General features: G+C 41.9%; 1 protein-coding gene across 2 annotated transcripts in view; it reads right to left on the reverse strand.

The window, feature by feature from the left end:
• The window catches only part of pitpnm3 (PITPNM family member 3), a 179,013-nt gene that overhangs the window by 68,399 nt on the left and 84,971 nt on the right, over window positions 1-25,643 (reverse strand). For both annotated transcript variants that reach the window (XM_061719609.1, XM_061719607.1), the window contains exons 4-5: window positions 1,758-1,828; window positions 1,413-1,633 (exon numbers count right to left, since the gene is read on the reverse strand). In XM_061719609.1, the coding sequence (XP_061575593.1) occupies window positions 1,413-1,633; window positions 1,758-1,828 (292 nt within the window). The remainder of the gene's footprint in view (window positions 1-1,412; window positions 1,634-1,757; window positions 1,829-25,643) is intronic.

A 25,643-nucleotide genomic window follows, 5' to 3' on the forward strand; every position in this document is an offset into this window, starting at 1 on the left:
CTCATCCATATGAATGCTCTCCATTACCCATGTTATGCTCATCACCTTGTCTGACGCCCTCTTCACGTCCAGAGCACTCTTCAAATACTCTTCCTTCAGAATCAGCCCTACGCCAATTTTCATCTTTTACTCCAGCATAAAAGGAAAAGATACACTTGTATCCTCCTCCATTGTTTCTATCCATGCTGCCTTTCCACCTGCTTTCCACTTTCCTTCTCTCCATAGGATCATATAAGCTATCTTCTCTTTCATGCCATCGTAACAACATTTAATGTTCCTAGCCGCACCTCGCTGCATCTCCCCATCTCCCATACCCCACTGTCTCTTGACAAGCGCTTGTCTGTATTCTTTTTCTGTGACCAACAGCTTCACAGTTTTGGCCCATGTCCTGTCGGTGAACAATGCCTGTGGAGGGCTTTCTTAAGCCGTGCCCTGGCTGATCATTATGGAAATCAGATTTTCCGTGTTCTGCATATTAGATTTTGCATACGTTTCTGACACAACTTCCCTGTTTATGCAGCTTTGGGAACACTAACCTGTGCCCCTCTCCGTGGCTGAGTTTGAACATGCAAAATTTAAAAATTCCTAAAATCAATCATCATCAGTTAAATATGTAGCAGGATTTAAGAATAGGTAAGGTTTACTGTGATAACAAAATCTAAGTCCCAGAGATGAACCTAAGCCAAATTTAGCCCCTGAAACTAAGTTGTTTGCTTACTAATGTTCTGTAATTATGCACTTTTTAAATCCATAAACCTCTCTTTATTCCACAAGAAATGTTAATATATCAACCATGCTTCCTGTGCTCTATAATGTTGTTATAACAGTGCCAGTGCAATTAGGAAAAAAAGAAAAGAAAAAACTTTCTGCTCTTGCACATATTGTTCAGTTTTTAACTGTTTCATCAATTTATAATGTCAACGTCCTCAGAGTCCGATTACAGCCCTATTCCGTACAATAGTAATAATCCGAGAAGCATGCTATGGTTCCTTTTCAGTTGCTGTCAGATTTATGGAAAAGGTTTGGACATCTGAAACAGGATTACTGCTGCCTGAGATTCTCCTGAGAAGAATGAGACTGACTGAAAGCGGCTGTTTTCTGTTAAAACCATGAGAGCTCGCAACACTGGCACAGACCTACTTTAGCAGCATCTACTTCTTCACATTATTCTGCATTTCTTCATTTGATGAAGATCTGGTGAAGGGCACAGCACATGATTCATGTCACTTTGGACTGTGTGATTAAATTCACACAGTATATCGTTTCAAATCTTTCCATTCTTCAGCCATGAGTATGTCTAAGTGTAAAAAGAAATAAACGAAGCCATCTCTGTGTTTTGTCCAGATATGAGACATTTAAAAGTCAGGTTTTAATGAGGTCAGTGCAACTCAGTGTCTGGCAACAGCACTTACTTAGAAACCAGGGAGAATGCTTCGGCGCACACGGCCGGACATTGCACCAGCTTGATCATCACATGCTCTGCCGCAGCCTGGAAATGTGCCCGCGTCACTTTCTCTAGCACCGAGGCCAACGTGGCCACATCGCCAGCCTTTGTGCTGGGGTCTCCCCCTGCTGTGTCCAAAATGTTTCCTCCGTGCACCACAAGCAGCAGCACGTGGGTCTTACATTTTCTCTGCAAAGAGGTGGAAAAAAAAAAAAAGAGTTTAAAACCGCAGAGTCAAACAGAGGGATATAATAGAGACAGGATTTTGTGACAGCAGCAAGACTGCAAGGAAGGCAAACAATCTGGCTCCTACTTCTGCATCCTCCAGCCCTTCGATACTGCTCTGAGGCGCACAGCGTGGACCTCCCAGCTGGTACAGACCCTCTGCATGGGATGAGTAAAGGACAGAAAACAGGAAGAAATGGAAAGATAAAAAGACAGAGGTGAAAAGACAGGGTCACTGCAGGAGTTACTTCATCGAGAAACACCAATAACACAAGCATAAATGGGCATCGATCAGTGAATATGGTCAATATTACTAATGCCTCTTCATCTCTCTTCATTGCAGCTCCATTCGGGGTGATGGCTTTATGTATCCTCAGGCTCAAATGGAATAACCATGATATTCAGTCAGTGAAGGCAGTAAACAGCAGGAGTGTGATTGTTTCGTTTTTTTCTGCTGCAGCATCCATAGCCTTCACATGTAATCAGATTTTGCCTTACATGATGCAATCGTTTTAGTTATTTATTATTACTACAACAACCAGAAGAGTCTGTCCCTCCCGCTGTGTGGTGCAGTATCTCACGGGAGCCTGGCCAAATTCATTAGCCTCTCTGAAAGCGTTTACAATGCTGTGTCATCGTATTCCTGAGCTCTCTAATGTGTCCCTTTCTATTTTTCTCTCTTCAGGCTCAAAGCAAGGCTCTGCGTTTTGCTCAGAGGCCCGTTTTTTATTTGGCCCCCTCATCTAAGGCTGACTGTGGGAAGCTCACAGAGACTCCTTTGCTGTCAGCTCCTGTATCCTCCATTCCCACCCCACAGCTTGCCCCCCCGACTGCCTACTTGACTAGCACAAAATAGCTCACTCAAGGCACTCAGCTCACTGCACTATTTTTGGTTCCAAAGTAACAAGAAATCAATAAAAAGGGAAGTTTTTTTTCCTTTTTCTGAAATACTGCTGGGAGGTAAGGCAGGAAAAGTTTTTGTAAGCGAACACTTATGGAGAGGGAAAAACAATCTGACAGCAACCAGGAGAAAGTAAGAAGTTGTGATTTTCTAACATTTATCTCAAGCCCCCCTCAAAACTTAAACTTAAACTTAAACTTTATTTATTTGTATAGCGCCAAATCATACAATATAAAATGCAACACATGGTGCTTTACATGCAGAATAAAATAACAATAAAAAACACAATTTAAAACATTCCATACGACCCCACCCCCCACGCGTACACACACACTCACTCACACTCATATACCTGTGCACACACTCACACGCCCACACCCACACACACACACACACAATAAGTGGACTGGTGACATGGCTTAGCACTAACGATCCAGGTGAGGAAAACACTACCTATGGGTGGCCGTCCACACCGAGAGGCATCACCGACCACGACCACCAGAAGCATCCCCACAGAGACCCCCCCAACCCGGACAGACCGGGGCAGACCCCACACAGAAGGTGGAGCCCCCCCCCAGCTACCCAGGCCTGAGGGATCCCCATGACGACACCCCCATGGGCGGAGCAGGCACACCTCCCAGTGTGAACGACCCCCCTGAGGAAACACTGGAGCTAAAAACTAAAAGATTAAAAGAAAGTAAAAAATGCCTAAAAGTGTAAAATTTTAGAGAAATATATATAAAACTTAAGATGAATAATAAATAACATAAAGTAAAAAGTCACTAAAATGGATTAAAGTTTTAGAGATGAAAAAAGAGCTAAAGAAGTACACACAATACATAGCTAAAAACACTAGGTAAATGAGATCAGATAAAAGCCAAACTAAAAAGGTGTGTCTTGAGCCTCCTTTTAAAAATATCAACATTCTCTGCGGCCCTGAGGTTCTCTGGCAGGCTGTTCCATAAAGAGGGGCCATAATGGCTGAATGCAGCCTCACCGTGGGTTTTGGTCGCGGTTCGGGGAATGGTTAAAAGGCCGGTACCAGAGGACCTCAGGGTCCGTGAGGGTTGATACAGTAAAAGCAGATCAGATAAATAAGATGGCCCAAGACCGTTAAGACACTTAAAAACCAGTAAAAGAACCTTAAAATCAATCCTGAAACGGACGGGGAGCCAATGCAGCGATTTTAAAACAGGTGTAATGTGCTCCCGCCCTCTGGTCCTCGTCAGCACGCGAGCGGCTGAGTTCTGTAATAGCTGTAAGTTCTTAATACTCTTTTTAGGAAGACCAGAGAGCAGGGCATTACAATAATCTAAACGACTAGAGATAAAAGCATGCATCAGCACCTCCGTGCTGGCCTGAGAGAGAAACGGGCGGACTCTGGCTATGTTCTTAAGATGGTAAAAACCTATTTTCGTGATATTCTTTATGTGTGGAATAAAAGTGAGCTCAGAGTCAAAAATAACACCCAGGTTCTTTACACGTTGCGAAGGTTTAAAATCTTGTAGTTTTGGTAAAAGTTTCTCTCTCCGGCCTTCAGGACCAATAACTAAAACCTCTGTTTTGTCCTGGTTGAGCTGTAGGAAATTATCTGCCATCCATGACTTAATATCTAAAATACAGTTAAAAAGGGCATCAAGTGGCCCTGTGTCATCAGGAGACACGGCGATGTACAGCTGTGTGTCGTCAGCGTAACTGTGGAAGCTGATGCCGTGTCTCCTGATGACGTCCCCCAAGGGAAGCATGTAAAGGTTAAAAAGAAGCGGACCTAAAATTGACCCTTGGGGGACCCCACACTTAATTTCATGCATTCTGGAGGAACATGTATCCAAACTTACAAAGAAAGATCGATCTGTGAGATAGGAGCGGAACCAGTTAAAAACAGTACCAGAGAGGCCCACCAGGTGCTTCAGTCTGTTTAATAAAATGTGATGGTCTACTGTATCGAAGGCGGCACTAAGATCCAGTAGAACCAAGACTGTCAGTTTGCGGTTATCTAAATTGCACCTGATGTCATTTAAAATCTTTAAAAGGGCTGTCTCGGTGCTGTGGTTCATCCTAAAGCCAGACTGAAATTTCTCTGAAATATTGTTTCTTATTAAAAAATAATTTACTTGGTTAAAAACCAGCTTTTCTAAAATCTTACTTAAAAAGGGTAAGTTGGATACAGGTCTGTAGTTATTAAAAATGCTGTGATCTAAATTACTCTTCTTCAGAAGGGGCTTCACCACCGCCATTTTAAAGGCGGCAGGGAAGACACCCGTCTGAAGAGAGTAATTTACTATATTTAAAATATGTTCCTCAAAGAATTCATAAAATGTCTTTAAAAGTGATGTGGGAATGGGATCTAAAAGGCAGGTTGTTGGGTTTACCTGGGAGAAAACTCGACCAAGTGTCCTCGCATCAACCAGGGCAAAACTCTCCAGTGTTTCCTCGGGTAAAAGCAACTGTCCAGATGTGTTAAAAATGACATTTTGATGTGGTAAAAGACTGGACCTAATGTTGTCAATTTTACTTCTGAAGTGGTCTGCAAAATCCTCACAAAGATTGTCTGTTGGTGGTTGTGAGGAATTCTTAAAATGTACATTTGTTAAAAGATCGAAGGTGGAGAAAAGAAATTTAGAATTGTTTTTATTGTCTGTAATGAGTTTTGAGAAATGGGCAATTCTTGCTTGTTTGACGGTTTTATTGTAGGATTTGAGTTGATCACGAAATATCTGATAATGTATTGTAAGTTTGCTTTTTCTCCACCTTCTCTCAGCACTCCTGCATTTTCTTTTTGATTTTTTGACTTCCTCAGTTCTCCATGGGGGTGTAGGCTTAGATTTTATGGTTTTTGTTAAAAGTGGAGCAACTGAGTTCAGAGTGGATTCTAGTTTCCTGTTAAAATTATCAACAATAAAATCACATGATGCAGGTAAAACATCAGCAGGAGTGCTCTGTAAAATCTCAATAAAATTTGCAGCCACTTCAGGAGTTAGGTAGCGTTTCCTCACCGTTCTCATCGAGGCTTCCTGATGATTAAGACTGGTGACGTTAAAAAACACGCAGTAATGGTCAGACACAGCCAGATCGACAACAGAGGACACACCGGTGGACAGGCCATAGGTTATGACCAGGTCCAGGGTGTGTCCTCTGTTGTGAGTCGGCTGTGTGACATGTTGGGAAAAATCCATGCAGTTTAAAAGGTTTAAAAATTCTCTCGACAGTGGGTCGGAGGTATTGTCAATGTGTAGATTAAAATCACCAGTTATTAAAATTCTGTTGTAAGTGGTATGTATGATTGATAAAAGCTCTGAAAATTCACTGATAAAAACACTGGAGTGATGGGGTGGTCTATAAACAGTTAAACAAAGAATAGGAGGACTGCTAAAAACAAAGGCAAGGTGTTCAAATGAGGAGTAGTTGTTAAAAGGGACCTCCTTTGTAGCTAATATGTTTTTAAAAATTGAAGCTGTGCCGCCTCCCTTTCTAACACCCCGTGTAGTAAATAAAAAATTAAAATTTGGTGGAGAAGCCTGGATGAGGGAAAATGCAGCGTCCGTGCCAAGCCATGTCTCTGTTAAAAGAATACCATCAAGTTTATGATGCACAATAAGATCATTTAAAATAAAGGTTTTGTTTAAAAGAGAGCGCACGTTCAACACAGCCAAGTTAATGTCTGTGTTGGACGTGCGCTCACGACCACAACGTACCGGGTTGATAAAAACAAGATTGTCTCTGTTAAAACCAGTGGGTCTGTGGATCTGACGGGGAAAACGGGCGGTGACCAGGGGATGAATTGGTTGAGGATCTGGTGTGTGGGTGGCGCCAGATGTAGCTGGTTTTATGGAAGAATTATCTGGTGGGGGTGGCAATGATGACTGTGACCTGTGGGGGAAGCTGGAGAGGGGGGCAGTGCTGTGAGCGGCTGGCTCCACAGGTGAAGAGGAAGACTCCGGGCCAGAGCTGGGAGTGTGGGTGTGGCCAGAAAATAGTCACTCCCGTGGAGCCGACAGAACCGCGTGCTGAATGTTTGCAGCCAGCACGCGGCCCCCCAGCCTATTTGGGTGAAGTCCGTCGGGTCTGTAAAAGGAGGGACGATTCCAGAAAAGATTAAAATTGTCGATAAAACCAATGTTAAGAGCCCTGCAGGTGTTCTGAAGCCAGGAGTTCAGATAGAGCAGCCTGCTGAAGCGCATTGCTCCGCGGGACAGCGTTGGAAGCGGGCCGCTGATAAAAATGGACTTCCCACAGTTTTTAAGGAAGGTGAACAGCTCATTAAAATCATTTTTTAAAAGCTCAGAGCGCGGTATGGAGCAATCATTGGATCCCACATGGACAATGACGCGAGCAATGGTGGATGGAGCAGACTGTAGCAGAGCGGGGAGTTTCCCTAGAATCACCGGGACTGTGGCTCCAGGGAAGCAATGCGTGGCTGCATTGAAGAACCTAATGTTCCGGGATATTGAGTCTCCCACGATCAGTGCGGTTGGGGAGAAGAGGGGGCGAGGAGAAGAAGGTTGTGGGGACTCACGGTTGGAGGATGCAGGGTCCCCGCTGGGTGCCCGGGTAGACGGGTGAGGTGGTGAGGCTGTGGCCGCGGCATCAGACGAGGAACGGGGATTTCCTGCCGGCTCCGGGCGAGGACGAGGAGGGCCCCCGGAGCGCCGGAGCACGGCCTCCCTAAGGATTTCCCGCCGGGCAGAGGAGGAGGTCGTCGGCCGGGATGAGGTTGAGCGTCGCTGGGGCTCCTGGGTGTCGCCAGCTGACGGTGGAGGGGCTGTGGTGTCGGCCGGCGCTGTCGTCGGGTGTAGAGCTGAAACCGCAGGTTGCGGGACATCAGCCGGATGGACCGGATTTTCATCCGGCGACAAAGCCGTGTAGCGGTTGGAGAGGCTCAGCGGCGGAGGAGGAGAGGCGGCCCCGCCTGAGTGCTTCTTGCGGCCGCGAACCACCACTTCAGACCAGGGTGGTTCGCGGTTCGGTGTGGAGCAGGAGGAGGGCCGTGGACAGGTGGAAGGATCCCACACGGCTGTATCCAGGAGGGCCGCGCTCAGTTCTGAGATCTTCCTGGACTGCCCGGCCGCCACCTCCATGACGCTGGAGAGCAGGGATTCCTTCTGCTTCAGATCTTCGGAGAGTCGTCTGACATCATCCTCCAGGTCGGTGATCCTTTTGTTAGCTCGTGTGAGGAGTTTGTTTTCCTCACACGGCAGGGCTGGCATTGTGTAGCTGGGGAGAACAGAAAAAAGAGCTCCGGCAGCAAGGTGTGTGGTCCACAGCGTTGAGGTTTCAGGAGAGGTATGACTGTATCCTTTAAGGACAGCCTGAGGAACAGGCACTTACCGGCGCGGGCCCAGTAAAGGGCCCGGTGAGGTGAGAAGGTATCCGGTAAGCAATCCGGTAAGCTCGGCAGTAGAGGTGAGAATTTTCTCAGCGTTTTCCCACGCTGTCAAACGCTGCGCTGCTTCCGCGTTGTGCTGCTTCCGCGTTGTGCTGCTTCCGCGTTGTGCTGCTTCCGCGTTGTGCTGCTTCCGCGTTGTGCGCAGCTGGCATCATTACTGGCCAAAAGGGCCAGTAATGATGCCAGCTGATATTTTACATGATATCAGACACAAGCCAGAAGGGATTCTTGCTACGAAGTCATGCACATACAATTTGCTCATTTGTGCTGCCATTTATCAAAAATAAATTAACAGTGTTGACAGTGTTGGTCACAAGTTCTGCCTAGAGTCACAATAGCTTAAATCTGAGCCCTATGATGATTCCACTTGTAAAATTAACAATATTAACCATTATCATCGTCCCCATCATTTGCATTGGTTCCATTCACTTCAATTCACCATCTTCTGTTCTAACATCAAGTCATAACTTTACAATTTATAGCCAAACTGTTGTGAAATTTCTATTTTTACCATATATTGATTAACTTGAAAGTCTAAAGATAACGATTTCAGTGTTAAGTGAGGAAGTTTATGTTCTGCTTTTTGTTCTGGTTTTGAGTTAAGCATAAAACTTGATTGAAGAAATGATTATGTATTCTTGTGAATATTGGAGTTCAACAAATAAAATGAGACAACCCCTTAAACTGACAATTTTTAAAAAATTTCAATTTGACCATAATCATCTTCACAAAAGCCTCTAAAGCAGTCAAATCATTTTTTGTGTGTGTGTGACTAAAACCCGAGGAAATAAAATGTATTATGCAGCAGTGCCTTAAAGTGAGCGAGATAGATTTATTATGAGGTCACATACTATAATTCAAGTGTGAAATGATTTATGTGGCTGAGAATAAAAACTAATTCGTGCAGTTTTTCTACACCCAGTGTGGATTAGGCTTGTCATAAGAACTTCTTACACCTTTATTTTCATTAAGACATCACATGTTTAATTTTGATTTACTTTTAGTCTCCATGATGGATTTCTATAGTCTTCAGAGCTTGAAACTGACATACAGTATCATGAAGAAGAAATATTCTTTTTTTCCCCTATGGTAAAGAACATTTACAGAATCCTGTCATTTCTTTCCCGGTTTAAAAATGTCATTCATTGAACTGTTCAGATTTACAGGCATGTGACATCACAGACATTACAGTAGATTCCAATCATGCTGTACTTGGTGTTCTTCAGAAGAGGGTATCCAATATAACACACAAAAGGGAAGTGGCAGGAGTGGAGCTGAGCTGCCGACTCATGGTGGAAAAAAAAGAGTACTTTTGTACTGCAATCCTCAAGGTTTCACAAAAACAATTCACAAATATTGCATTTTATTTCCTCAGGATATTTCAAAATATTAAAGGGGCACATCTCTTCTTTTAGATGTGAGCAAAACGTAAGCTATACATGAAGGATACACAGCAGAGTAAAACCATATGACAAAAATAATAGATAAAATGGATTCTCAGAACATTTTGATTTAAAAAAACAAACGAGCAAATGAAAAACTGCATTAAAGCAAACTTTCTGCTCATGGATGAGGGGAAAACACCAATTAACACCAGGAAGAATGAAATCCTCACTTTGCCTGAATCATGGATGTCACTCCACAGGTGTGATCTTGGCTTGTTTACCACGTTAAGGCTTTAACTCATATAATCCTGGGGCCTCATTTATCAACCGTTCGTAGAAAAAGTTCTAAATTCTATCGTAGGAATGAAATTGAGAATGCGTGTAAGTACAAAAAAATCCAAATTTATCGAACGTGCGGACACCGGTCGTACGCACATCAGTGATGATAAATCCCACCTGTTCTTAACTGCAGTGCTCGTGCACGGTTAGCGTCATTTGCATTCAGAAACGCCTCCAATTGACCATATATGGTAGCAACAACAGGAGGTTTTTTTTCTTTTCAAACTTTATTGAACAAAATTCTGTAGGGTTTACAACAAAAGGCAAATGAAACGAAGCAATCAATTATCTACAGATATTCAACATTGGGGGGGGGGGGGGGGTAAAAATTAAGAAACAAAGACATCGTTTCATATAAGCTTTTGGAAATATTGTTTTTTTTCACACATCAGTTTAAGAGACGCTAAATACAGTTTACATTCATTTTTCAGTTGTACAATGGAGGGTTTGCTGTTATTCCATTTGCATTTATGTATGTGATATTTACCTAGTAAAATAATTATGTTGACCATGTTTGATATATTTCTTGGAAGATTATCCATATAGATTAAGATTTGGTTGGAGTCATCAGCTCCTGCATGGAGGTTTCACACCAACAGAGCTGTTCTGCAGAATAAATGAGTGTTGCGTTCCTCAGGCCACCGGGCAACAACGTTTGACAGAGACATAGTTGCATCGCAGATTATTTGTGCATGGATTGAATGAAATCCTTTCATGTTCACGTAACTGAATTCATTGTGTGATGGTGATTTTATGGCAATGTGGGTGCGATCTATAAGTCCAATTATGTTGTCTCTCGATCCAACATAGGTTGTAAATCACAGCATAGATCCATCAGAATGTTTTTGAGGAAGCGGTACCTGCTGAGCAGCCACTCCGTGCTCTCACTGAACATCAGCATCAGCTCTTTGAGCGCGTTTTTGCGGAGCGCACGGTTTTAAGTAAGCCATGGTACTTGTATTTTCTTTTCAGGTCGTCCTGCCACAGCTGTCTTTTATAGCTGTCACACCAATTATTCAAAATGTTTTTATTTTTTATTTTGTTTTTATTAATTAGAGGAAAAAGGGAACATGTGTGAAGTTTGAGATCGCTGAACACTGTGACTCTTTTAATGGGTTCTATTTGTAGTTTCACTGTTCTACCACTAGGTTTTGTGTGTACGCATGGTCGGAGTTGTGCTTACATTTACACGCGTTCCTGCGCACAGGTAGCCTACACGTTGATAAATTCCATACTTTGCGTGGGAATGTTCATACGCACACTTTATGCACATATCTGTGCGTACGAACGGTTGATAAATGAGGCGCCTGGACTTTTTCAACACTACTCGTGCTAAAGAATGTGTTTTAGCCTATTGTGGCAGGGCGCAGGATTGGGGCGTGGTCTGCAGGGGAGAGAGGGAGTGCGGGGGAGTGGCGCACAGGTGACGCGGCTGGAACAGCTGAAGGTACACAGGTGTGTCTAATCACTCTCTGTGTATTTCAGTAGTGTGCGGGCCCTGGAGACGGAAGAGGACGGAAGCAGAGCGGAGCTCGAATGCAGCTCTGCTGAAGGTGCTGGTGCACGTGTGCCTCTGAAGGATAATAAAAACGTTTTCTGCACAGATCCCTGTGTCCGCTGTCCTGTCTGTGACCCCGTAGCAGCGAGACGTGCTACACCTATGAATGCAAATTCTTCATCATTTGAAGGTATCACACATGCTGACATGTTTGCAATCATATATCTACATATTTGCATTCTTGTCAAAAGAAAACCCCTATGCACATTTCAAAATTGATTTTCTCTGGGAGACAGAAGGTGACGTTTTTTCTCATTTCAATAAGCATACAGGTTTCAGAAACCTAACAAAGGCAAGGGAAGTGTATTTGTAAAGCACATTTCAGCAAAATGACAATTCAAGGTGCTTTACATAATGAAAACTTGAAGTTTCTTTTTATTCAATGAGTCTATAATTCAGTAATAATTTAAAGCCTTGATATCGATTAGATTTTTTTTTAAGTCTGTGGATTATATTTAAATCTTAACTCAAAAAAAATCTGTTAACTAAAAAGCTTAACAATGCAAAAAAGTTTTAATCATATCAACAAAATCATGCAAACTTAACTAAAAATAAATACTACAAACACTGGGCTGCTAAACAGCTGTGTGCTGCAGATTTGTTGGAAGACAAAGGAAGTAGAGCTTCAGTCACTTCATTATTTATGAAAGCAGCACACACGCTGGGCTGCTCCTGAATTCAGCATTAAGTGAGACATTTGTTTGATATTGGAGCAAAGTAACAAAATCACATTTCTATTGGCACATCTCAGTGGTATAACCTCCCTTCCTGCTGTTAGAGCCGAGCCTTTTTTCATCTTCTTCCTTTTGAGCAGACTGTGCCGTTGCAGGGGGATTCTAACAATCTGTGTTTTTCTTTTCACGTTTCTTTCTCTCAAAGGTCTGATGCCGCAATGGTCAATATAAGCTTCGTGAGGCTGAGTGGTATTTATCTTTTTTGTGCAATCATTTCCTCCCAAACAAAATTAGCTAACCTAGTAAATACCCTGCGGAAAGCTGGCAGTACCATAGTTCACCTTCACACCGCGGCAATTTCCAGTGGCTTAAAGCCCAAATCCCAGTCAGGCAAACGCTTCGGCGCATCTGTTGTCGCACAGGACTCAGAAATATTTGATGACTCATGCACGAGTGAGAGGAAGAGAAAATTGACCCCGCAAAAGGGTTGTGAAGATGAAAGGGTTCTGCAAGGGAACTGTACTAGAGCTGAATGTGGAAAGATAAAACATCAATCCCTGTTGTGTATCATTCTGGCAGAATAACTATGATTTAAAATGTCATTGTCTCATATAAACTTTGCTTCTATTTGTTCTGTTTTCTTTCTGTTTAGCCGGGTGACTCAAGCACTTCCACTACATGACGCTGTGTGTGTGTACATGCACATGTGTGTTTGCATATGCTTTTTCATTTTTTTTACACATGCATTAAACAAAGTAAGTAAGTTTTGCTTCTTCATACCCCTTTTCAGACAATTTGCATTAATCAATGTCATATCTGAAGGTATAAATACTTACAAGTTTATTCAATTGGAAATGTTGTTTATATTATTTTTCTATTATGTACAAATTAATATATGAATATATATTGCGATGATGAGCTAATACGGGTGAATATGTATATGTTGTTTGGGATTGTTCTTTTGTAAATACTATTTACTAATCGCTTTAATTGTCTGTCTGTCTGAAATAAATTCATTCATTCATTCATTCATTCATTCATTCATTCATTCATTCATTCATTCATTCATTCATTCATTCATTCATTCATTCATTCAAAGGGTTGTTCAATGTGATGGTGGCAGTGATGAAACAAACCAGGTACATCTTTGGTCAGGATGAGAGAACTGTAACTTTATTTTTGAGGTTTTAGTAACTACATGAACACTAATTATTTGAATCACTATATAAAGATGAGGACAAATTTCATTTTTATTTAAATAAACTGTATGTTTGCACACATGAATAGTTGACATACTCTACATGATCACTTTTGACAAACTGTTGATGCATGCAGGTTGAGTTCATGATGGGGCATGTTTTATTGAGCTGCATTGGAGGAAGAGGGGAGGAACCAGCTCTCCATGTTCATATGATGTGAGGCCATCCAGAAATCTCTTACCCTGCCTTTAATGCCACGGACAAGCAAGTCTTTATAATTCAGGGAGGAATGCTCATTTATGATTGTAATGCACTGCAGGAAATGCAGGGGGGCAATATCGATTACACTAAGCTCGCTAAAATGGTAGAAGTAAACAAACAAGGTCACCAAGCAGCAGATGTCAAAAAAACAAAGAACAGAACAGCTGGCTATCAAAGTTATCATTAGTTGCATAACTTATAAAGATAGGTCTATAAATGCATGTGTCAGGGGTGGTTTTAAAAACGGGCATACTGAGTATTTTCCCATTGGGCCAACACAGCATAATAGCAATCATATGGTGTCAAAGGTACGCTTACAATGTCTGTAGCAGATGCCGCCAAGTATGCAAATATGTCAGACATGTTTGTCATAGGGACTGCAGCAGTAGCCTCGGCATCATCAACAGTGCCAAGTTCGTGCAGCACAAGGCAGCAGATGTTGAGGAGCTGGAGGGACATGATGAAGAGCTGGCGAGGACTGCTGAGTGACAAGCAGGAGAGAGGGATTTAATCACTAAGGAAAAAACTCATGATGGCAGGGAGGAAGGAAGGAAGAAGGCAGCTTATCCAAGTGTTTTTGTGCAGGTACGCGCATGCACGCATGTGTCTGTGTGTGTGTGAATGCAGTTAATCAACTTCTACCAAAATATTAGGCTCTATAGACACATTTTTCTGACTGAAAAGGAGTAAACTGTACACTCTTAGCGGTGGGATAGAAAATGCAGAGCAGGAACAACTTGAAAACAATCCGGCATCTTCTAAGTCACCAGTATGGCAGCACTTTGGCGTCCCTGTTGGTGACGATTTGCCCTGAACCCTCGCTACATTTTGGATTTACATTTCTACGCCGGTGGTTACAGCGCAGGGTCCTTCAGCTGGGGTGGACATACGCTGTCAGTTGAACATACAGGAATAAATCGCCTTATGGGTGATTATTTCAGCATAAATCAGATTTATGCTTTATTCGCGGGTGGTGGTGAAAATGATCACAGTATGTCAGTTTTGCCACACTAGACATATGAACATTGAAGGGTAGGATAGTTTGTTTGTTCTTTTTATTTTCAGCAGGTATTAATCTATATCAATAAGTTATATTGGTTCACCTTACAGCAAGCAAAGCAGGTATCTTGGCTTTTTATTGCATCTTTGTTTCATGGGTCTTTTTGAATTAACGTTGTTTTTCTGAAATGAATATTTTTTATTTAAAAGGAGCTTGAGGCTCCTTTTAAGAAATGAGACTATCTAGCGCCACCCTTCACCACGACGGCCGTTGGGGGTACTGCAGCCAACAGTGAAGCCGGCACGGGAGAACGGGGAGAACGTGCATGCAGCGTCATGTGACGTCACATCCGCAGCCCAGTGCGGGAAATTCGGGACCGAATTGCAGCACATTTTGCAGCACACAGCCTGTTCAAGGCAAAGGAGAGATACACTAGAGGGCTCATTCTTTTGGGTTTGGAACGCTTCATCTGACATTATTACTAGAAAACTTAAAATGTATTCTGATTTTTTTCATAAATCCTGCCACAATCCAGCCTCAAGCTCCTTTAAAAGAAAAAAATATATTTTTGTGTGGTGCATCACTGACACGCTTTTCTAGTCATAAGATTTTTCATTCATGACTTGTTGAATGCTGTTCCTTTCTTTAAAGTGTTTTTACTCATAGCTGGAAAATGTAAAGCAGAATATTATTTGCATCCGTTTTGAAGTTTAAGTGTCAGTTTGTAGGTCAAAACCCCTGATATGATCCAGACTGTTAGGTGTGTGATCCTTCATAATCCTGCTGCAGTAAAACGTTGGAATCAAAAATGTTGTTACCAAGAAATGTGCTTGTCCTTCAAAGAAAAGCAGATCCAACCCATTAAAACCAATGTTTATGAAGGTGTTAGCAACTTGGTATGCTGTACATTATAAAGGTAAGCTGCCTGGACATCAAAAAATGCCAGAGTTGTTTAGCAATATTTTTTTGTTTGTTTGTTTTTACCAAATTTTTAAAGATGTGGATATGATGGATGTGTGCTTTTGCATGGAAGGTGTGTTTATATAAATCCACATTTAACTTTTTGTAAGTTTAATTTCATTTGATTTTAAATCATCTTGAAATGCTAAAAAAAAAAAAAAGGAATTGAGACTCTAACAAAGGGAAACAAAATGTGTTCATGTTACAGTGCATGAGATTGTGGCGTGTACGTTTGTTAAAAAGATAAGTGGATCGTGTGTATGTGTGTTGCTTTGTAGCAACGGGTTAGGGTGCTCCTTTGGACTAATTGCTGTCTGCTGACTGGATGAACAGCCTCCTCTGACCTCTGGCACAGCGTAGGCATGCTAACACACTCAGCCATCTGTTCACCACTGCTGGCATCAGGGTCTGTTGCATTGCCTTATGGTGAAAAGACCCCAGGAGATGCCACTAGCTTCACCGCATGACAAACCTGCAGACCACACACACAGCTGGACCAACACATTCTCCATATAAGAGTACACAGTGTATAACGTGACTCTGACGGCATTCAAACACATTCAAAGTCTGTCCCTAACAATCACAGCTGCTCTCCATCAATACGCCCCGGCTGCTTTACTGCTAATTAACAACAATGAGTTATCGACGCTCCCTCTCAGTACACATAACTCAGGACTGATCTGACGTTTATCAACCTCTGTTTGCCCATAAGCATTGGAAGCAATGAAAACGTTGATAAAAGTTACACTAATGCAATCCATTACAAGATACTACAAAATATATTCTGAACTGTTATAAATTACAAACATAAATCATTAGCTGAAAATGAATGGTAGCACACTTCCCACCAGCACAAATCTATATGACAGACTTAAAGGGCCCCTTTCTCATTATACTGTTTCAACTCTACACGCCTTGGTCTCAGTCATTTTCCTTAAACAACAATAACAAACAATACAAACAATAACAAAGGCAACTGTGGATTTTTTTTTCATCTGAATCCTTAATAAACATCTCAAGCTTTGCCAATCCCTAGAAATCTATACAGTGGCAGGAAAAAGGATGTGAACCTCTAAGAAGTTACTCTTTTCCAACATTATTTTGCCAGAAAATGTGACGGAAGCCTTTTGAGAGCCAGGGCCACTTTTTTCACAGCTCTGCATGCAGTCCCCATTCCCATAAAGACAACTCCCATGTGCAAATAAATGATTTAAAACAGTGGTTCCCAAACTTTTTTTCCTTGGAGCCCCCCCTACTTGTGTCTAAGACCAGCCGGGCCCCCGACCCGTACGTACAAGCAGCAAAAGAGTAAAGTTATTCGTTACAAACCTTTAATTGAAAAAATGAACATTAATTATGTTTTTTTGATACATTTCTCTTTGGTTTACCCTGTACTTTGTTTTTCTCACCTTCCTTTTGTGTCACCAATGTATAAAATACACACAAAAAATAATTGCAAGGACATAAAAATATTCATGAAAAATGTCTCTTTTAATATGAGAGGAACATTTTTTAACATTTATCCTTTAACAACCTGTCGGAGTATTAAATGTTGAATAATGATATAATAATACGTTTTTAAGTTTTTATCCTGATAAATAACTTAGTATTTTAAAATGACCAAAATATATTTTCAACTGGGTTTATACAGACTTGGATTAGTGTATTCCATTAGGTGTGTTATTACGATTTTTTATTTATTTAACACGTATAAATATAATTTTTACAACTGCATATCCTCAAAGCAGACAAAGTTTCGCGCCCCCCCAGAGATCTCTGGCACCCCCCCAGGGGGGGCCCGGACCCCAGGTTGGGAGACACTGATTTAAAATAAGGGCGCGCTCCTTTGGTCCTGGGGGGCTGCTTTCACGGGGGCGGGTGCACCTGCCCGAGTCGGCGGCCGGGGCGGCTCTGTCCTTCCAGGCAAGCGGGCCTCTCGCTAGGTGGGGGTCGTTGGCCTGTAGGGTGTGGGCGTCCTGGTTGCATGTCCGGCCGGGCCGGGTGATCGGGGTTCGCCTGGGTCCCCCGTGGCTCCCCTCGGCTGCCGCTGGGAGGGGGCGGGCCTCGCTGGCGGTGGGTTGCCTCCCTCCTACTTCTCCCCTCTACGGGGTTGCTGGTGGCCTGGGTTCCGGGTTCTTCCTTGTCGGCCTCTGGTCTCTCAGGTGGCGGGTTGCGCCCTCTCTCCTCCACCACAGTTACACACACACAAACACACACAGCTACACAGACATACACATCTGCTCGTTCACCTGCGTGCTCGCTCCGCAGTTTTGAGGGTCAGACAGTCGCGGTAGCTTAGCCTAGCCCGGGTACCTGGGTTAGTTGCTGCTTGTGTCTCTGCCTGTTCTCGTCTCTGTTTGTTTTTTCTCTTGCAGATTTCCAGGGCTCGTGTGCTCGTTGTGCGTTTTCATGTGTTTTTCACGTCTTGGACTAGCAGCGGACGTTCTTACCAACACGGTATTAACCATTATTATATATGCAGACAAAGAAAAAAAAAGTTTAAAAAAAAAGTTAAAAAAATAAATACATTTAAAAAAATAAGGGGGGAGGGATCATAAAACTATAAAACATCCCAAAGCCTTCGTTGCGTAGTAAGGACATGGCCACAATTGGATTTTTGTGATGTTTGGACGGATGTAGCCTCTATATGCAAGAAAAATTGTAATGCCTCAATATGCCCAGCTTTCCAGATGCAAACACTGCTCCATCCTAACCAGGGCAGTCTCTTCATCTGGAAAAGGAAATGTTATTGTTCAGACTTCCCAAAAATATGGGATTTAAAATCGATTGCCTGATAATATGAAATCTTTTTCAGCTTTTTGAAAATGGAGGAACTCAGAGTAGGTGGAATAAAACCGACTCAGATCCAGGTTATGTTTAGAGAGTAAGTTACCATGGTAACAGACTACGAAGCCCCTTTTCCATTATACAGTTTTCAACTCTACACGCCTCGGTCTAGGTCGTTTTTCGATTACAGTTCAGTACCACCTCAATGTGGGTAGGGCCTCGTTCTCATTCTGCGTTGCCCCATCATAAAGTTGTCGGCCATGAGGAGGAGAAACGCGTGACACTCCTCATTGCACGTCGGATTAGGTTTTCTTGCCATTTTTCGCTGTAAATAAGTGTAGTTGTAAAGTAAATATCACAGTTGCTGGGTTTTAAATATGGTGTGAAGGAGTTGCACTCAAGAACCACCAGAGACGTTACCCTTTAGCCAATCAATGCCCTGCAGCGTGCTGACGCTGCATTTTCAGCCGACTCAACTCGGTTGGACCCCCAGCCAAGTAGGTGCAAAAAAAGGAGGCACTAATCAGTACTATCACCTAGTAAAAAACCCTTAAAACAGAGTAGAGTCGAGCAGAGCCAAATAGAGTAGGTACTTGTGGAAATTACCTGTAAGTTACCTCAGTTTCTGAGAAAGGCTTGAGTTAATCATCTTTCTCAGGTTTAAGTTACCTCTATCTAAACCAGAAAAGTTTCCCTCAATTTAGGTTCAACATATTCAGTGTTCATGCACAAAACCCACTTCCTGACCCCAGGAGTGCAAGCAGCTTTAAACTAAACCAATCTCCTTTTGTTAATTGGACTCTAGCTGTGCACACTACAGTTCATTTTTCTTAAAGTAATTTCTGTAGTCCATGTGTTAACTTACTTTTAATTTTGGTTATTCACAACAAAGCTAACCCTAACCCTAACCACAGTTTCTATGTTACCAGCTTAAGAGCATAGTCTACGTACAGTAGATAAAGATCTTTTTTTTTTGCTTTTTTAACACCTACAGTATGTTGCACACATACCCAAAATGCAAAACATGATCAACATTCAAAACGAATGGTAATTTGACTGCATTTTCAGCACTTTCAGGACAAAACACATTGTGTTCACCCAGTCACCCACACATTCCTGCAGCAATTCTTAGACTATCAAGCGATTCTAAGGCCATCAATATTCATACAGAGCCTTTATCACACACACACACACACACACACACACACACACACACACACACACACACACACACACACACACACACACACACACACACACACACACACACACACACACACACACACACACACACACACACACACACACATTTATTTATCCCTTGATTCTTTTGCCACAGCACTCCAGTGCACAAATTACAAGGATAAAGATTAAATATAACAAGAGTATGATGAACAATTCAGAAGCAATGTTGGGTTCTTTATCTTGCACAAGCACACTTTGACTGTGGAGACCTGGTATCAAACCACTTACCCTTCAACTGTTGGCCTCCCATTGTAACTCCAGAGCTGTGGAGCTAAGAGGAAGTGGCACAGTTTAGTGCCCCTCCCTTGTAGTTCCCCAGGCTGTGACAATCTTGTTTGGGTGTGATTCTCTATCTACAATGTGTGATAACACAACATTTCTTGCTTCTGATCCTGTCAGACGAGCGTGCATGCATTTATACAGATGAAGGCGTCCATGCCCGTACAACACACATGAATAAATGTTTTTCAAAATGTGAACCTACTGACACAGAACAACACAAATGCAGATAGGAAAGGAGGCACTTTCAACAAAAGTGATGTTTTCCTTGCCTTCTTCCATTTCCACTGCAGGAACCAGAAGCTAAAGTGGCCATCTGAGGAAGAAATCTCCCCCCCCCCTTCAGATGGCCACCTATTCATTCCTGCCTCAATCAGCTGAGAAGACATAACAAAGAGCTGCGGGGATCAAAAACATGCAGCATGAATGAGAGACCTCAGATTTTGACAAGAAAGCAGCAAAATCAAGGCAATGAAACCAATATTTTAGTGTTTCACAACAGTTGTTTTAAAGCCCAAACAAAACAAACCCAAAACCATTGAAATGTATAATATCAACAGACTTTGGTTGAATGTAATTGAAGCACACATCCATATTTTACTGATCTGTCGTCTGCTGTGGAGGCAGCAGAGACCGCAACAACAAAGAGTAATTTAGAACAATAAAACTTTAACATCCGATCGACACTAATGAAAACAACATTGTGGAAATGAGCAGATTTGGAGTTGACCGAGACGAGGCTCACTTCCCGGTTTAACTGTGTGCGTGGGCTGCTCTGAGCCGTCCACTGTGTTACCGATACTGACTTAACTTGACTAATTTACCGTGTACTTTTGCCCTCATTTGGACGTGTGAAAGAAAAAGAAAAGCCCTGGGACATCGAAATCCTGCCTGCTGTTGGAAGAAATGAGCCTAAATCCATAATCACAAGCTGAAGGATATGATCATTAAAGATGGAGTTTGAGGCCATTAGCTAAAGTGTATTTTTCAAGGTCAGTCATCTTTTATCATTATCACACCTCTTTATTGTCATTGCCCCGAAATTTCTAAAGGAAATCCACTGTAAGTCTTACTCTAAGTCTTTATCTCTTTTAAGGTGTTTTTGTTTGGAGGTTAAGGAAAATTACCTTGAATTTTTAATTATCTCTATAAAGCTTTTATTTTTTTTCAAATAAAGACCAAATTAAAATAGGCAGAAGGCCTGTCTGTGTAAGCATCATGTAGTAAAATAGACTTGACTTGGAGGATGAATGGGCAGAATACAGATGAGTCTCACACCTTCAGTGTATGTGTTTTATCCGTGTGTATGTGTTTGTGTTTTTCTTCAAAAACAGCTACAGGGTGCTCGCAGAAAAAAGAGCTGTGGTTCTCCACAGAAAATGAAAAATCATTCACCCATTCAATATATTTCTCTGCAGGTCACTTACTGCGTTATATATATTCCCATCATGTATTATAGTTCCAGGAAGGTGAAAAAAGCAGCTATGTGTTTGGTTGTTTGGCAGGGCTTATTACTTCTCGAGCAAACTGCTCTCTCTGACGTAGGTATTGCAGCTAATGCCGTGCCAGTTTGGCTGCTCACACGGTGGAGGCAGCCAAGTCAGAGTCAATAGTTGTTGTTTGTCAAAGATTCTCTAATTTGTCCAAAAGGATTAGTTATGTAATGTAGCTATTCTTGGTTTGAGTGTTATTCAGCAAAAGTGCTGAAATGATGTAAAAAAGAAAAGAAAAAAGGTGGCACGGAAAAGGATAAGGAATAAAAATAGTGATAGTTGTGGCTTTGAGCAGACGCTCATGTTCAGATAAACTATGTCACAGGGCAGAGATGAAGGCAACAGGAAAAGAAGGGACATTTGGGATGTACAAATACTTCTGTGTGCCTCTGAGGTTTTCATCACTAAGACTCTACTATTTTGAGGCAAACAGTTTAAAACATGCCTATCATTTATAGAGTAATGAATGTAGAAAAAGACGAGATGAGCCAGGGGGATAAATGGTCAGAAAGCTGAGGAGTTTCACTTATCACTGATGAAGAAGGGTCCCGGACCCCGTTTTGGCCGAAGGGAACTATAAATCAAAATGAAAGCTGCAAGCAGCGATGAACGGGCCCTCACACCCTTGTGCACGTTCAGGCGTGCTGCAGTGGAAGCACTTGTATGACTTGCATGTAGATGTCTTCAGGCCTGGACATTTAACGGATGACACCACCCACAACTCTCTATATCAAACCATTCAAAAGTTATGGCAGAAAGTAGGAACTATCAGATATCAACCAATCAGATGAAGGGGCGGGGCTAATTTGCAGCAAATATGTTCGAGGACTAAAAACCACGTCCGATGACACCAAACACGAGTCTTTATATAAAAGCATTCAAAAGTTATTGCAGAAAATCGGAACTATCACATATCGACCAATCAGAAGAAGGGGTGGAGCTAATTTGCACCAATTAAGGTGAAGGAATCAAAACCGAGTCAGATGACACCACATACAACTCTGTATGTCATACCATTCAAAAGTTATAGCAGAAAATAGGATCTATCAAATATCGACCAATCAGAAAAAGGGGCTGGGCTAATTCATGCCAATGAAGGTCAAATACTCAAAACCGAGTTTGATGACACCACCCACGACTCTCTATGTCAAACCATTCAAAAGTTATAGTAGAAAATAGGGACTATCAAATATTGACCAATCAAAAAAGGGGTGGGGCTAATTAAGGCCAATGAAGGTCAAGTACTCAATACAGAGTCCGATGACACCACCCACGACTCTTTATATCACACCATTCAAAAGTGATGGCAGAAAGTAGGAACTATCAAATAAGGACCAATCAGATGAAGGGGGGGCACGCTTTTTGGCATCTATCGCCGCCACGGTAACGCTTTTGACTGAGAAAAGTAATGCACATCGTCGCAGGATGGAGATGCAAATTTTGATGTATAACAGACCTGGGTGCATGTTACGGTTTGGGCCGTATTAACTGGCAAAGGAATGGCATAAATTTCGCCAAAATTACACGATTAATTCAAAATGGCCGACTTCCTGTTCGGTTTCGGCCATGGCGCCAAGAGACTTTTCTTTAAGTTGCGACATGATACAGGTGTGTACCGATTTTCGTGCATGTACGTCAAACCGTATTGTGGGGCTTGAGGCACAAAGTTTTCTAAGGGGCGCTGTATAGCCATTTTGTCACGCCCATTAATGCAAACCATTAAATATAACATTTTTCACCAGGCCTGGCTTGCGTGCAAAATTTGGTGACTTTTGGGGCATGTTTAGGGGGAAAAAAGGCCCTCCTTTCGTCAGAAGAAAGAAAGAAAGAAAAATTCCTACAGATACAATAGAGCCTTTGCACTGTCAGTGCTCGGGCCCTAATTAGCCAAAAGGTGGGAGTTTGGTGCTTGTTGGAGTTTCAGCTGTTATGAGGCCCACATTTTAACACATTTAACCACATTTTAATTCTTATTATAAGTCCCTGACAATAATTCAGAAATGTTGGTAAATAAGCTGCATCTGCTGCGGTAGTCTCCTTCACAAGTGTTACAGCTAATAATTACACAGGAAATACACAGATAAACAAAGATTTGCAGATAAACCTTCTTGAGACTTTGAAACAAGGATTATTTTTTTTGCGATAAAATGATACAAATATGAAGAGTACATTTCGCTCTAACACAAACTAGACACAAACAGTCCTACCAGCAGTGTGAATGTAGACGATTGACGAGATGATTCTGGTGCTGCTCGTGTACTTGTTTTAGTAGAAAGTAAAAGGTAAATGTCCACCCAGTACTTCATGTGGCAGAAAGTGATGGCAGAAAGTAGGAACTATCAAATAAGGACCAATCAGATGAAGGGGGGGCACGCTTTTTGGCATCTATCGCCGCCACGGTAACGCTTTTGACTGAGAAAAGTAATGCACATCGTCGCAGGATGGAGATGCAAATTTTGATGTATAACAGACCTGGGTGCATGTTACGGTTTGGGCCGTATTAACTGGCAAAGGAATGGCATAAATTTCGCCAAAATTACACGATTAATTCAAAATGGCCGACTTCCTGTTCGGTTTCGGCCATGGCGCCAAGAGACTTTTCTTTAAGTTGCGACATGATACAGGTGTGTACCGATTTTCGTGCATGTACGTCAAACCGTATTGTGGGGCTTGAGGCACAAAGTTTTCTAAGGGGCGCTGTATAGCCATTTTGTCACGCCCATTAATGCAAACCATTAAATATAACATTTTTCACCAGGCCTGGCTTGCGTGCAAAATTTGGTGACTTTTGGGGCATGTTTAGGGGGAAAAAAGGCCCTCCTTTCGTCAGAAGAAAGAAAGAAAGAAAAATTCCTACAGATACAATAGAGCCTTTGCACTGTCAGTGCTCGGGCCCTAATTAGCCAAAAGGTGGGAGTTTGGTGCTTGTTGGAGTTTCAGCTGTTATGAGGCCCACATTTTAACACATTTAACCACATTTTAATTCTTATTATAAGTCCCTGACAATAATTCAGAAATGTTGGTAAATAAGCTGCATCTGCTGCGGTAGTCTCCTTCACAAGTGTTACAGCTAATAATTACACAGGAAATACACAGATAAACAAAGATTTGCAGATAAACCTTCTTGAGACTTTGAAACAAGGATTATTTTTTTTGCGATAAAATGATACAAATATGAAGAGTACATTTCGCTCTAACACAAACTAGACACAAACAGTCCTACCAGCAGTGTGAATGTAGACGATTGACGAGATGATTCTGGTGCTGCTCGTGTACTTGTTTTAGTAGAAAGTAAAAGGTAAATGTCCACCCAGTACTTCATGTGGCTGTTCTCCCAGCTTTCCGCACGTGTATGCACTGCTCTGGTGGCTCGAGTGCTTTAATATTTTGCAGTTTATGCAGCACTTGATTAGGGCATTATGTTCAAAGCACACGCTGTCCTGTGGACATTGAGGCTCTGAGGGCTAAAATGCGGCACTAGGTTAACTTAGGTTATGCTTTGTAGCTGGATTTTATTTTTTCAGCTCAAAACAAGAGGCAGTGGTGTTAGACATTTGTGTGTTGGTTATGCCCCCTCCTTATTGGACGGCCACCTGCGGTTGCATTAATTGTATTTCATGTTGGCAGCAGTCAGCGCTGCTTCACTTCCTTTTCTTTTGTTTGATATCTGGCTGAACTGCTGATGTTGATAAAATGACTTTGATTTACAAATTACATCTGGTTCGTGATGCAACTCCTTTTCCTAGCAAGACAGGGTCTCAACGGTATCTTCAAGATTTTCTGATTAACTTTGTGTTAAAACTCTGATTTCAGAAACATTTTCCTTGGATGCCGTACAGCTTAAAAGGTTCGTTGTTGGTAATTGTGGCACTTTAAACATTTTTTTGATATTGTTTACACATGAGAGTACCTGCTTGAAAACCAGCCAACAAATGCAGACAAGATGAAGTAAGAAGAGCAAAGACAGAGCCGGAGGAAAAATAAGAGCAAGAAGAAAAAGGTTTCAACTATTTGGGGGAGTCTGAGGTAACTGGAAGTAAAGTGAATCTGTTTGTAATTACACTTTGAAAGTCACAGTAATTTCCTAACAATGAACCCCACTGCCCAGTTCAATTGTCAGGTAACTTTGTTGCATCTCTGAACCCCTCATTTGCTGCCGTTTCCTCCAAAGACTACGTATTTAATAAAACCTTAACATTACTGATAAATTAAAATGACTTATTTTTCTGTAAGTGCTGGCCAACATACTTACTTATTCTGACATTTATTATGTAGCCCTGTTGTTTTAAGATGGTTATTTTTGTTGCTATGGACAATTTTTCAAATTTACATGTTTGTCCTTAATATTTTCATACCTCCAGGAAGGAAACAAATAATATAGAGGCTCTGTAGGCCTACTATATGCACATTTGTATGCAGCAACATGTCGGGCAGTGTTTCTATTTTCAGTCCCTTTGACTCTTCAAAACAAATAAAGGGAACAGAGGAACACTGTATTTACAAATAT

Source organism: Cololabis saira, chromosome 4, assembly GCF_033807715.1.
Source record: "Cololabis saira isolate AMF1-May2022 chromosome 4, fColSai1.1, whole genome shotgun sequence".
In the NCBI taxonomy this organism is placed as follows: Eukaryota; Metazoa; Chordata; class Actinopteri; order Beloniformes; family Belonidae; genus Cololabis; species Cololabis saira.